The 13,761-nt window shown below is 43.6% G+C and overlaps 1 protein-coding gene across 1 annotated transcript; it reads left to right on the top strand.

Moving 5' to 3' along the window:
• The first annotated feature begins 2,062 nt into the window (after window positions 1-2,062).
• Window positions 2,063-10,595, top strand: RBBP7 (RB binding protein 7, chromatin remodeling factor). The gene is made up of 12 exons (XM_086609194.1): window positions 2,063-2,146; window positions 2,468-2,613; window positions 4,575-4,717; window positions 5,198-5,371; window positions 5,684-5,799; window positions 6,382-6,542; window positions 6,958-7,084; window positions 7,178-7,255; window positions 7,847-7,923; window positions 8,375-8,432; window positions 9,217-9,327; window positions 10,108-10,595. The coding sequence occupies exons 2-12, from the start codon at window positions 2,555-2,557 to the stop codon at window positions 10,174-10,176; spliced, it is 1,173 nt and encodes a 390-aa protein (XP_086465320.1). The 5' UTR covers window positions 2,063-2,146; window positions 2,468-2,554; the 3' UTR covers window positions 10,177-10,595.
• The last annotated feature ends 3,166 nt before the right edge of the window (window positions 10,596-13,761 follow it).

Genomic DNA, 13,761 nt, shown 5'->3' on the forward strand with positions numbered 1-13,761 from the left:
ATCTTCAGCACCATTGCTGAAAAATAGTTAACTATTCAGCTGTGGCCTCTGCAACCATTTTTTCTCACAAATGTCTAGTCGTAAAGTGGGATCAGTATCTAAGTTTTTAATATAATTTAGGGCTTATTAGTTAAGACATACTAAATACAGGTCAACTGCCATTCTTTGCTGCTAAAAGTAAGCTTGTTTCAAATACAGACAGGTCGCCCGGTAGCTGTTGGATCTCCAAGAGATCTCTATTTTATGGCCGAAGCCTCAAACCTCCGCGTATCGCGGAGCGTGGATCAGAGAAACACGCCGCCGCGGCAAGAGCCTGCGCAGCCCCTGCGCCGGAGGCCGAGCACGGCCCTGTCCTGTGCGGCTTGTCTGGCAGCCTGGGGCTGGCTGCCCAGCACCGCAGCAGCCCTGCATGGCCGGCTGCAGCACCGTGCATCCCCGCTCCCCCTGCCTCCCTCCGGCCCCTCCGGGTTCCCCAGAGTCTCCTGGATGTAGCTGCCTCTGCTGGTTTCCACAAGGCTACTCTCTAGTGTTCATTTGTGTCAGGATCTTTTTTTAACTCATGTTGAAGATGTGAGCTGTTCTTTCCTCTTTTAATGGCTAAATTCCTGTGATTTCTGACTGGTGAAAAGCGGTATCTTGACTTTTGTATTTTGGATGCTTCTGTAGAAAAAAGTAATTTTGTTCTCATTTCCTTCTCGTTGACTGCACTGTTCTTCCTTTCTGAATGTACCCAGGGTTCTGTTCATTAACACTAATGAATGAATGAAGTAATAATAGAACTACTCCTGTTTCCCAGTTTCTACTTCCAACGTGCAATGATTGATACTGTATTTGGTAAATCTGCCTTAGAGCAGCAGTAACAAGTACAATAGTTTAAAGAGGAGGGCCAGAACATTCTTGTTTTTCACCCACTCCTGGGTGTTTTGAGGATTTAACAACTCTAGAATTCTGAATTATTTTTTTTCCTCTGCAAGGAAGATGAGTGTAAATGATACTCGTGGATAGTGTTTTGCTATTCTGATCTTCCACAGCAGTACTGACGGGAGTGCTTCCCAGTTTGACTCGTGGCTGCACCGTGTTCATGGCATCACTGTCCACGTCATTACCGGGGGGAACGCGGGTGCTCTCTGTGGTGAGCGTGCCCACCCCTGGGGCACCGTGTGACCTGGGGGTACCGTCCCAGCAGAGAAACTAATTCACCCTGCTGTGGTGCCCGTGGCTCCGTACAGCTCACATAGCGGCCTCTCAGCAGCACTGATGCTCTCCCGCTAAACTGCGGTTTTGCAGGAACAGCAAAACTCTGGCGAGCAGATGCCGCTCATTAAACCCACACGTCTAAAGCGTACGCCACGCCTGAGCCTCTGCGGTAGGAGCTGATCTTGCTCCTGGTGCCATGAGGAACTTTCTGGAACGGACGGGCAGGTCGCTGGGCAGCGCCCTCGAACCGGGGTGAAGCAGCACGAAGCCGCTCGCCGGCTCCGCGGCGGCGCCTCGGCGGAGCCGCTTTTCCTACAGCCCCACCTCGCGGCAGCAGCGCGGCCCGCCTGACAACTGCCCGCGGCCGCCCGGCTCCTCTTCGCCCGCCCCGCCCCGCCCCGCCCCGCCCCACGCAGTGATCCCGTGGCGCCCGGCCGTCGCGCCAGCCCCCCCGGGGCCGAGTCTGTCAGGAAAGACGCCGCAGCACCGCCACCAGGGCCCCTCTCCCCCCGCGCCCGCCAGCGCGTTCGGGAGGCTCCTGCGCGCTCCCGGCCGTGAGGGCTGCACCGCCCCGCCCCGCCCCGCCCCGCCCCGCCCCGCGTGGGCTCAGCGCGCGCCAGCGCCTGATTGGAGGGCGCTGGCCGCCCCTCGCGCGGGCGCGCGCGCGCCGTCGCGGCTCTCTCGCCCGCCCCATTGGCTGCCGCTGTGGGCGGTGGTGCCGCGGGCTGGCTGGCGGCGCATGCGCGGTGGGGCGAGGCGCGGGTTGGAAGGCGGCGAGCCCGCGCGCGTGGCGGGGCGGTGGCGGCGCCGCTCGGGCCCTCACCGGCGGCCGTCGCTCCTTCCTTCCCTCCCTCCTTCCCCCCTCCTTCCCCCTCCGGCGCTGTTAGCCGTTGCTTCCCGTTTTGCGTTTCGCCTGTGCGCGGGCATACCCAAATGGCGAGCAAGGAAGGTAGGAGACCCCCCCCCACACACACTTCTCCCCGGCTGGGCGGTGGGGTGAGGACGCGTGTGCCCGGAGAGTGGGAGGCCGCGGGTGGCGTGGAGGAGCTGGGGCGCTCCGGGCTTCCTTTCTAAAGAGCTTCCGACGGCGTGGTGGCAGGGGTGGGGCGGTTGCAGTTGTCCTCCCGCCCGCTGCCCCTGAGGGAGCTTCGAGACCCTCTCTCTTACCTCACTCCCTCCCTGGTGTAGCCCCGGCCCGTGACGGTGCCCCCGCCTCAGTTCAGTGGCGGCAGGCGCCGAGCCCCTGGCTTATCTCTCTCCCATACCGCAGTGCTGGAAGACACGGTGGAGGAGCGCGTCATCAGCGAGGAGTACAAGATCTGGAAAAAAAAACACCCCCTTCTTGTACGACCTGGTGATGACACACGCTCTGGAGTGGCCCAGCCTCACCGTGCAGTGGTTGCCTGATGTGACCAGGTAAGAGAAGGGGAGAGAGGCCTGGAAGGTACCAGGGAGACACAGGGCTCAGCTGCTGATTTGCTTAGTTTGCAAAATTGGAGCCGAGACTGTGTGTGATTGCTTGTTCCGCTGCTCTTTTGATCTCTGTTAACCATGTCTGCTAATTAACTTGAGGACAGAAACCGTGCAAGATGAGAATAATTTCTGTTAGACTCCTCTTTGTGAGCTTGTAAAACTTTATTTTGCTTACAACATTAAAACTCCTTTGGGTATGCGGAAGCTTGAGGAAAAAGTCACAAGTTGATACTTTACAGAATTCTAGCTTAGCCTAGCAGAAGGTGTCATGAGGTGTGAGGAGAGAAATCTCTCTCAATTTATTGATACATAAGAGACCTAACACTTTTTTATAGCTAAATCTGAAATTCTGGTCAGAGACATCTGTGTACTAAATTAGTTTTTTCTTGAAGACTGTTTTTCCTCATGTATGCTACAGATTACTGTTCTGTAGAAGCCATAGTATCTCTCTGATTTGTTTTGGTTTAAGTCTGGATTTATTTAAGAGGATGTTTTTCTAAGACTGGTATTTCACATCCTAGCTTGCTGTTGACTTCACATATTTTAATTTTCCTGTTCTTCCACCTTCTCCTGAAAAATTGTGGTCTCACTAGTTAGTTTCTTAAAGAATTTTGAAGATGGGGATAGATTCTGGTCATCTGCCAGCTACTGTGGAACTTAAATTGTCGCAGTAACCACTCAGGGCTCATTGAGATAGTGGACAAGGACTAGGTCCCTCATGTTGTCTTAAACTGGATATAGCTAGGTTTTAAAATATCATATGTGTAAAGCTCAGTAATCAGAGGGTGGTCTCTTTCATCTTTAAAATTCCGCCCTACATATGTGATGTTATACTTGATGGTTAGATGATCACTTAATTTTGCATACCAGAGTGTTTGGGGAAGATGTTGAGAGGTGTGAGCTAACTAGTCATGGCATGGAGAAGATGAAGTGGGGATTTGAGGGTGTGGAGCCCTTATGAGGAACACTTCTGCTTGCCTCGTATTTTGCAGATTGACTTAATATTCATTTTAAAACCTGGTATTTCCAATTATCCAGTGTCAAAATATATAAGCCATTTAAGGCAAGGACTGTCTCTTTGTATGGCACCTGACATGATGGGACACCTGTTCCTGACGCAAGTAAGTGCGTGTGCATTGTGTGTTTGTTTTGTTTTGTGTTTTTTCTTTCACCCTCAAAATGTATGATGATGCCTTGGAAGTGGTGTGTTAATACCTGTGGTGGTTTATGATTACCCAAATGGTCCTGGTTTGCTTCGATTCAGACAGCGTGATTAGTTTCTTGCTTTCAAGAGTGCAGAAGTTGCTTGATTTCGACTGTCCGAATTTTTCCTTTCAGAGATAAATTGCACTGTCCATCCAGCCTTTCACTTATTGCTAAACGTTGCGATTAACCGCCAGAAGAGAAATTTGATTCTAGTTAGCTAGGATTTGTGCAGTGTTTAAAAACGAGCTTCTGAAATAAAATAATAACTGGTAAAATCTTGTAAGAGAAGTAACTAAAATACGTGACCGCTTGTCCTCAGTATTTGTGTTTTATAGAAAGTAGTACTGATTGTTTACTAAATCGATATTGTGCAATTGTTAGAGGAATGAAAAGACAGAAGTAGGTATTAATGGCACCTTTAACTATTGTGCAAATTGTAATTGTCCCTTTCAGCCCATAGTGGCAATGTTCACTGACTGGAATTGTCACTCTAGCCTTGCTGTCTTTGGTTTACTTATGTCAGACTCTAGTTCACTTTATTGTGTAAGTCTCTTGCAACAAAGGAAAGGATCTCTTACGCGAGTCTCTCTTTTCTAGCTCCCTGAAGAAGTTTGGATCTTGAGTGTTATAGATTCTAGCTATGAAACCTCTGGAACTGAGCACATAATTTTATTCCATGCGTTTGTTGTTCTAAACAGGCCAGAAGGAAAAGATTACGCTCTACACTGGCTGGTTTTGGGAACACACACGTCTGATGAACAGAACCACCTGGTTGTTGCAAGAGTCCAGATTCCCAATGATGATCAGTTTGATGCTTCGCAATATGACAGTGAGAAAGGAGGTGAGCACGCATGCATTCTTAGATTATGTTTTAGCAGCAGCATTACTAAGTGTTCTGTCTAATGGTATTCTAACTTTCTGTTAAATACTAAAGCTGACATATACTTATCAGTTCACACTAATTCTAGATCATTAATTGTGACTTAAAAGAGGAAACTTCTTATTTCGGAAGAACCTAGGTAACATTATTGTATACAATCCTTACTAGCATTTCTACCAGCTCTGTCAGTTGTGGTGAAAACTGATGCTCATCTGCATCGAATAGAGACTAAAGATCTGAAAGAGTTTGTATCATAGAGGATTCAAAATATCTGAAGTGTTCGTGCTATTGTGTCACATGGTGCTAGTCTTTCATAGGCTTTACTGTATTATGACAAGATGCTTACTGTTGTTTCTTGGAGTGGGGGAGATGGCATGAAATGCTGTTTCACCTGTTTAAAATAGTTGATGTGATAAACTGACCTTTTTCTGACAAATGTAGAGTTCGGTGGCTTTGGATCTGTGACTGGCAAAATTGAAACGGAGATTAAAATTAACCATGAAGGTGAAGTAAACCGTGCTCGTTACATGCCGCAGAATCCCTGCATCATTGCTACGAAAACACCGTCTGCTGATGTGTTGGTATTTGACTACACTAAACATCCTTCAAAACCAGGTGGGTCAGACTCCTTGGAAGTTAAGTAAAATGCCTCTTGTCCTTGAGGGGTAAACTTGTGTTTAACTGTAATTGGGAGGAGAGGTGGTGGGCTCTGGAACCTGAATAAGAAGACCCATATGTTCAGTGACTTTTAACTGCCTGGTTATGCTCAACATCGTAAGAGAATCTTGATAAAAGCAGCACTCTCCTAAGAGGCTGATATATAAAATATGCTTATTGCAACAGGAACAAAGCTCTTAGTTGATAATGATGCTCTTATGGATTGATGTGCAATATGAAGCTAAACGGAAGGAATTTCTTCTCTTTCAGACCCAAGTGGAGAGTGTAATCCTGACCTTAGATTAAGAGGGCACCAGAAAGAAGGCTATGGCTTATCATGGAACTCAAATTTGAGTGGACATCTTCTCAGTGCATCAGATGATCATGTAAAAACTACATCTTCTCCCCTATTTAAAAAAAGACAACCAAACAACCCCTCCTAATTTAAGATGTATTAGATAATTTGAGAAAAACTGGGTTAATGTAGCTGTATATTGGTGTGTGGGGAAGCTCTCACATATTGTAATTATGTTTCTAAAGGCTGTGAGTTGATTTTAGGCTGTAATCAACAACCAGTTCTTTGTAACATTCATGATGAATTAGAATGTTTTTATAGTTGTTTGCTGGAAGAAATTGTTGTATTACAACCCTTTCAACTGGCTTGGGTCTGAGACCATAAATTAGTAAGACTATCAAAGATCAGTTGAACTAATAGCTTATAAATGTCTTTCTGGGCTTTAAAAATGTAAATTACTTCTGTGACCTTATAAATAATCCTTGGGCCTTGAATTTGCAGAAAACTGACAACTTAGCTCACTTCTCACTGTGTGTTGAGTGTTCCTTTTCAAAACCAGAACTGTTTCAGGAGTGTCATCTCTCTCTTTATAGGTAGAATGTGATTATTTATTTATTTGAAAGAGAATACAATCAGAGTTTGCATAACAATAGAATATGAGTCTTATTTACAGACGGTGTGTTTATGGGATGTAAGTGCTGGACCAAAAGAAGGCAAAATTGTTGATGCAAAAGCAATCTTCACCGGGCACTCTGCTGTAGTAGAAGATGTAGCATGGCATCTGCTCCATGAATCTCTGTTTGGATCTGTGGCTGATGATCAGAAGCTTATGATGTAAGTTCAGATAAAACAGTGTCTGGATAGTGCCTGCTGTGTGCTGTCAGTGAACCAGTCCAGAGCACTTGGATAAAAAAATCTGAATTCTGGAATTATGTAGCTCTTTAGTGTAATCAACTATAGTAATGCTGCAGAATCACTGAAATCTGCATGTCATTTAATGTGTTCACATCACTCGAAAATAAGATGTAATTAATATGTATGTCAGCTTCTTGGTGTGAACTGCTCATGTGTAACAGACACACAATGCTGAAACGTTATGGAATATAAACTGTAGCTTCAATCTTAGGTTTAGTAATAACGTAGTCTCTTGAACGAACATGTAGTGTAGTGAAAAAGAACCTCCTGTGAAAACTTATGTTTGTGCACTGTTGCTCTCTCCTCCCTGCCCCCGAACCCTTCATTGCGACAGTTGGGACACAAGATCTAATACCACATCCAAGCCAAGTCATTCTGTGGATGCTCATACAGCCGAGGTCAACTGTCTGTCCTTCAATCCATACAGCGAGTTCATTCTGGCAACTGGTTCTGCTGACAAGGTTTTTACCTGTGTATACTTTAAATTCATAAGTGTTCTGGATGATAGTTCTATAGCCATTACAGTAAAATCAATTTCTTGTCACTTCTCCCAGACGGTGGCTCTATGGGATCTTCGAAACTTAAAATTGAAACTCCATTCTTTTGAGTCTCATAAAGATGAAATTTTTCAGGTGGGTAAAGTTTTCTCGCAAGCTGTAGAAAAAAAAAAACCCAAACTAGAAGAGTACTGACTTGGACAAGAACATGTAGATTTTCATATGGTGACCAACCACAATAAATAAGTCTATTAAACATGAAATAGTGAATTTTGGTTCAACAAATACAGACAGTACTATATAGTTTGTTTCTGCCTTTTCCCACTTGACTCTGAAGCAAGTAAACAACTTACTGCTAAAAAGATACTGGAAGCTTGCCAGTACCTTCCATACAGATGGAAGGTTTGTCTAAAATGTCCTGCTGTAGAGAGGACTTGAGCTCAAATCTAATATTGAGAGCTCTGCCCATTTAGTAGGTGCAGGTAACAATGAATTTTAGACAAATTTGATGATATGGTAAATCTGTAAGAGTGAAATAATGTTGGCTGTTCCATTTGAGAAATCTTAAGACTTTAAAGCACTCTGTTTAAGCTATAGGGTGTCCTTTGTGCTGGAAGAAACTGATTTATTGAGTATAGTTGTTAAAATCAGTGGCCAGATGCTGTTGATTCAGGATATGCTTTAGAAATCGGTAACTGCTCCAGTCAAGTTGTTTTCTTTCAATAGGTTCACTGGTCTCCTCATAATGAAACAATTCTTGCTTCGAGTGGTACTGATCGTCGGCTTAATGTATGGGATTTAAGGTGAAGAGCAATTCTTTTCTTTCAGTATATATGAACAGATGGTAAAAGAAAAAAAAAAAGGCTACAGACCCACTTTATTTGGCTGACTTCATTTGTGCTGTTCTCTGGCCTTCCGTTCTTGCTTAACTCGGACCTGGTCTTTCAGGTATACAGTAGAAGCAGCACAGTACTTCTAATGTTACTTCTTCATGAGGGTTTCTTGTTGATAGAACTGCTTTCTGTTGCCTTTGGTAATAAGCAAGTTCCGCCTCTGTGTGCTTCACAAGTGAGATTCTATTTCAGTAATGGTAACGCCAAACAGTTGGTGTTTTATACCTGAGGCTTATAGTTATTTGACAGTGAGAAAAACCAATAGCAAAAGCAAATACTGGAAACAAAGGCTAGGAACTGTTCAGTTGAGACAGGATGCGATTTTCATTATTAATAAGACGTATAAACTACTTTCTTACAGTAAAATTGGAGAAGAGCAGTCTGCAGAGGATGCAGAAGATGGGCCTCCTGAGCTGCTGGTATGCTTTTGTTCAGGTTTCAGTCTGCTGACATGCTGTATGGCAGCACGATGCCCTATGACTGTGCTACTAAAACTGCAGCAGTTCCTAAACCTTTTCAGCTCCCCAGTTTTCAATCCATTGCTCTAACTTGCAGTAGGCTCCCTCTATTCAGTTCTGAAGGTAGTAACTTTTTTCAAAGCTGTCCTGGACATGATTTACACATCTTTGTTGAACGTATTTACAGTTGGGCCGTACACTTGTTGGTACTCTTTTTATAAATGCATGTAAAGCCAAGGCCTGAAAATGTTTATCTTGCATTAGACCAGTTAGGTCCCAGATAGCTACCCTTACTGATGTAGAAAGTACAAAGGCTTGTGATTTGTTTTGCTTCCTTAGGAAACAAACAATTAGAAATGCTTACACTTTGGTTTCCCCATTTCCTGTGTAACCGTGTAAGTGCTCATATAATTAGATGAGGTGATGGATAGAAAATATGTCTGGATTTCACAGCCCAACCTTGCGTAAAGTAGCACTGTTTTGAGGATGGCAGCTGATTGTTGCTATAATAATATATTAATAATGTCATCTTAAATGCTGTCTCAGCAATTGTGTCTGTAAGCAATGAATGGAATGTGCTGTTTCACACACACCTTCTTTATGTCTGTACTGTGAATCTTTAGCAGTGAGTTTTTCTTCTTTATGTAGTCATCAGCATGATGAATTTAACTTCTGAATCTTGGGTCTTAACGGATTTCTCTCTAGAGATGAAATGGCTTACTGAAGCTTGTGGTTTTTTTAACAGTTTATTCATGGAGGACACACTGCCAAAATTTCAGACTTCAGTTGGAATCCTAATGAGCCTTGGGTAATCTGTTCTGTGTCGGAGGACAACATAATGCAGATATGGCAAATGGTGAGTGTCACAACAGCTCTTGAGTTGCTCTGAAGCTTGTTGCATAGATAAAACTGAAATGCTTGTTCTTAGGGCAGCTTGTGCCTTCAGTGACTGAAAGTAGTCTATCCCGTGTACTTCTTTCACTGTTAGATTGAAGAATAAGACTTTCAAAAGAAAACAAAGACTAAAACAACCTCAATAAATGCAGCTGCTAGCTAATTCTTGACTCCAAGTCTTAGGTACTAGTGAAGAATAAATGTGGCAATTGCAAACTTAAATCCAATACTAGCCAAGATTTACTCTTCCCCACCTTCCCTGCGTGTTAACTGCAAAGCGAGATGCCTTTTAACTCACTGGTTAGTTCATAGTATTTTACATTAGAGGAATTTGATCAATTATCTTATAAATGCAGAATAAAATGACTTAGGAATAATTTATTTTAACAGACCGAAATGTGTGTCACAAGTCAGGCTGTTCTTCTTTAACTTGTCTTGTGTGTTCAGATTGAGGTTGAAATAAGTCCAAATAAAAGGTTCATGGTAAGGCTAATGCTTAAATGGCTAACGCTTACGCTGCTGAAACAAAATAATGTGAGAAGACAACTATTGAAGTCTAGCCACTGTGTGCACATTCCTAAATTTGGCTGCCCTTTAAGAAAAGGCAGGGAGAAGGTCCCTTTAAGGAGGGGATGATACCTGTGCCGCCTTGGTATTATCGTGTTTTTTCTATATAAAGTGTAGAAGATTGTTAAAAAACAACTATGTCTACCACTTGTAATGTACTATCTTGTGTCTCCAGGCAGAAAACATTTACAATGATGAAGAACCAGATATAGCAGCCGCCGAACTGGAGGGTCAAGGAACATAAATTTTCTACCTTAAGAAAATCCTGGGTGTGACATAGTAATATAATTTGACTACTGTATACATTAAAAAAAAAAACCAAAAACAAAACGCCCAAAAAACTCCAAAAGACAAGCACTGGGCAGAAGCATTACATCAAAAGGAGAATATTCTTAATAGGGCACGAAGAGCTTGTGTAGTCAAGTTATCATGGGATACCTTTGGTTATTTGGGCACTTTGAGCTATTGTATACTGTACAGCAATTAGCTTTTAGGGAAAATAAGAATGACTTAATACCTATGTCTATATTTTTAAGCAAACTTAGTGGTTTCCTGTAAATAGAAGTCCAATCCTCACACTTCCCACACAGAAAGTGCACGCACACAAAGTAAGTTTTTATTAATATGTAAAAAGAGCTTTTCACTTTTACACAACACTTTTGGATTGGCTTTGCATAAATAAAATTTATTATTAAATAAAACGTTTGGTGTGTTTAATGTCCGTTGGCGTAAGGTGAGTGCCTTCTTGCCTAAATATAATTTAATTGCTGTGTGGTAATAAAGATGTGTAGTTCTTTATAATTTACCCCACAATTAATGGTCTGAGGAGATGAGAGTTGTCTTGGTGTGAAACACTTGCAATAGGTAACTGCAATCCTTCACAAACAGAATGGGTGCAGAAAGAGGGGATGAACATAGGGATGACCAGTCAGACTCCTGTGAAGTTCAAGTATAAATCTCGAGCAGACTTAAGTAACTGTTGAGTTGGGTTTTGGTTTGGGGTGAGTTTTTTTTTGTGTCAGGTTTTTTTGAGTGGTGGTGGAAGCACTGACCTTTTAACATTTTCTTGTTTTAGGTGCTGAGATGACAACATGGTCTCAGTGAATTGGTATTGCCTGCGTTTAGTTAGAGCCCTCCTGTAGCATCTTCTGAGTAAAATGATGTGAGGCAATCGGGCAGGTGTCTAAAATACCTTCCTATCTGAAGAAATACAAGACAAGCACACAGTTTGCTTCTAAACCTCTGGCTGACTGAAAAGCTGGAGAATTTGGACCCTGCAGAAGCAGAGTATCCCCATGTGTATCTTGGTTCTACAGACAGGTTATGGATCACCTTGAGAGCTGTCAGACAAAGCTGTGTGTCTAATTTGAGTTTAAATTAAAGCTTTTAGTTACCTAAGACAGGCCTCAAATGAACTGTTGGCCTGATCTCTCAGCTAAAACTGAAAAAAATAGATGACTGGTGACTGATACAGAATTATTTTTTTTTTTTTACATTGCAAATGTTACTTCCCTTGATACGTATCTTACTTTTGTCTCTTTGAATTTTGTGTTTTGAATTTTAACAAGTTTGTAGGCTACTGGGCTCGAGCTGTGTATCTTAAGGTACCTATACTGGCTCTGGCTGGGATGGGCTTCACTTCAAGAAGTGGATATGGTGCAGTGTTTTGGATTTATGGCTGGAACATTGATAACGTACAAATATTTTGGCTATTGCTGGGCAGTGCTTGCACACCACATTGGCTGGAGGTAGGCATGAGGCAGGGATGGGGACACAGTCAGGAGAGCTGACCTGAATTGGCCAAAGGGGAATATTCCTTATCACGTCATGCTTGGCAATAGAAAATGAGGTAGAGGAAGAAGGGGGCCTTCCATTGTGGCTGTTGCTTGGAGGCTGGCAGGGCATCAGCCTGCTTCTGGGAGAGGGCAAGTGATTTCAGTCTTCCCCCACCCCCTTCTCTCACCCACCTATTAAACTGTCTTTCATCTCTACACACAAGATTCGCTTCCTATTCTCCCTGTCTTGCTGTGGGGAAGTGTGAGCAAGCAGCTGTGTGGGTGTTTAGCTGCTGGCCATGGTCAACCCACGACTTCACCATTCATGAAAGGAAAGCTGCTATTTGAGGTAAGTATTTCAATTTTTTAGGAGTGAGAGTTGAATGAGTAAGAGTTTTAATTAGTTCCTTTTGTGTTCTGTGTGGGAATTCAGTAGGCTGGATGCTCCCTAGGTCTAATAGACCAGCGGAATGTTACATCCCATTCTTAAAAGTGTCGATGCTTGGGAGCGGGGTGGGAACAAACAAAAGATGGCTTTGGCAAGGGCGCTAATTCACTCCCATGAAACTAGTACCATGTGCTAGTTCTGCAGTACGGATTAATGTTCAGGCAAATACAGCCCTTTCCAGCACAGAGGTGGCAGGTGGTAGCTAGAACTTGACTCTAGACATCTATGGTTCAGCTTTTTGTTCCTCAGGAATGTGCTTGCCTGTATGTCACTGAGAGGACCAGCTTCCTTCCAGCATGTTCCTGCTGGTCATCGTCTACAGCAGATTAGCTCTAGGCTGGTGCTGGGGGGAGACGGCAATGAAACTGTAGAGCAAAGGTGCTGCTGACTTGACTGTTTGGCCAATGGTCATTCTGCTAAAAGTCAACATCTGCTGACAAAGTCTTGGTGGGTGTAAGCAGGCCAGCACTTTCCCCTCCTTTGCCTCCTCACAGGAAGGGCTCCACAATGATATCTAAGGGGAACTCTGGCTGCTAATTTATTTCGCAATTGACAGCAACAATAAGCATTAAACATACTGAACTCGGAGGTGGTTTTTGGTCAGGTCCTACTTCCTTTCAACATTCGTTCTGACATACGCAGCTCTTGAAAAGCAGGAAATGAAGAGGTCAATGGCCTGACTTACTGGAAATACAAAAGCACTTCCTGGAGCACGGTGGTGGCTCTTCCATATACTGATATGGCTGTGGGCTATTTACATGACCCTTCTTGTTGTGGGTTTGTTTCAGCCCTGCTTCAAGGAGACCGACTGGCTGCTTTGCACCATATGTACGGTGCACTTCATCCCTATAATTAGCGATTTCAGCTTTGTGCACCTGTGTCAGTCACTGGTGGATACCTTCAATGTCCCTCAAAGTCCTGCCACTTCCCTGTAGAGCATCAAAGAGGCAGCTAGCTGGGGCTTAGGGATGCAGGTAGCACCTGCTCTCATGCAGCTAAAAAGCAGCAGGATGAGATAACTTACCATGGAACAAAACAAAAGCAAAATTTCTTTAGTATACCTGTAGTTCAAAGTCCTGCTGTAAATACAGCCTCTACACTGATTCCTCCCCTCCCCCCCCCCCCCCCCCCCCCCCCCCGCCAAGTCTGAATTGTCTTTCGCAATATATGCCTGCCTTCAACAGTGGCCACCTTGCACAAGCCCTATGTAGGTGGCTGTAGGAGAGCTTGGTCCCACAGCCAGGTCACAGGCTCAGTACTCAATTTAATTAAGTAATTGAAGAGTTAGCCTGTATCTTGTTGACTAAAACATTTTCATTACCAAGTGAGAATGTGCTGCTAAGACCACTATGGTTTTTAATTTGCAAGTCCTGTATGTTTTTTTTTATTATTGCCCAAGTACAATGTTTGGGAAACGGGGAAAGGTCATAACTTTTAAGCCTATTTGTCTATTGATAGAGTACCTCAGTAATTTGATTTTAAAAACTAGTTACCTCCACAGTAAGTAGATCTATCTGCACTGCAGTTAGTAAAAATAATAGAATTTGAAGCTAAAAAAAAAAGTCATAGTCAACCTGAACAAGAGCTACAGCAATATATTTATTTA

Source organism: Tauraco erythrolophus, chromosome 1 (assembly GCF_009769465.1).
Source record: "Tauraco erythrolophus isolate bTauEry1 chromosome 1, bTauEry1.pri, whole genome shotgun sequence".
In the NCBI taxonomy this organism is placed as follows: domain Eukaryota; kingdom Metazoa; phylum Chordata; class Aves; order Musophagiformes; family Musophagidae; genus Tauraco; species Tauraco erythrolophus.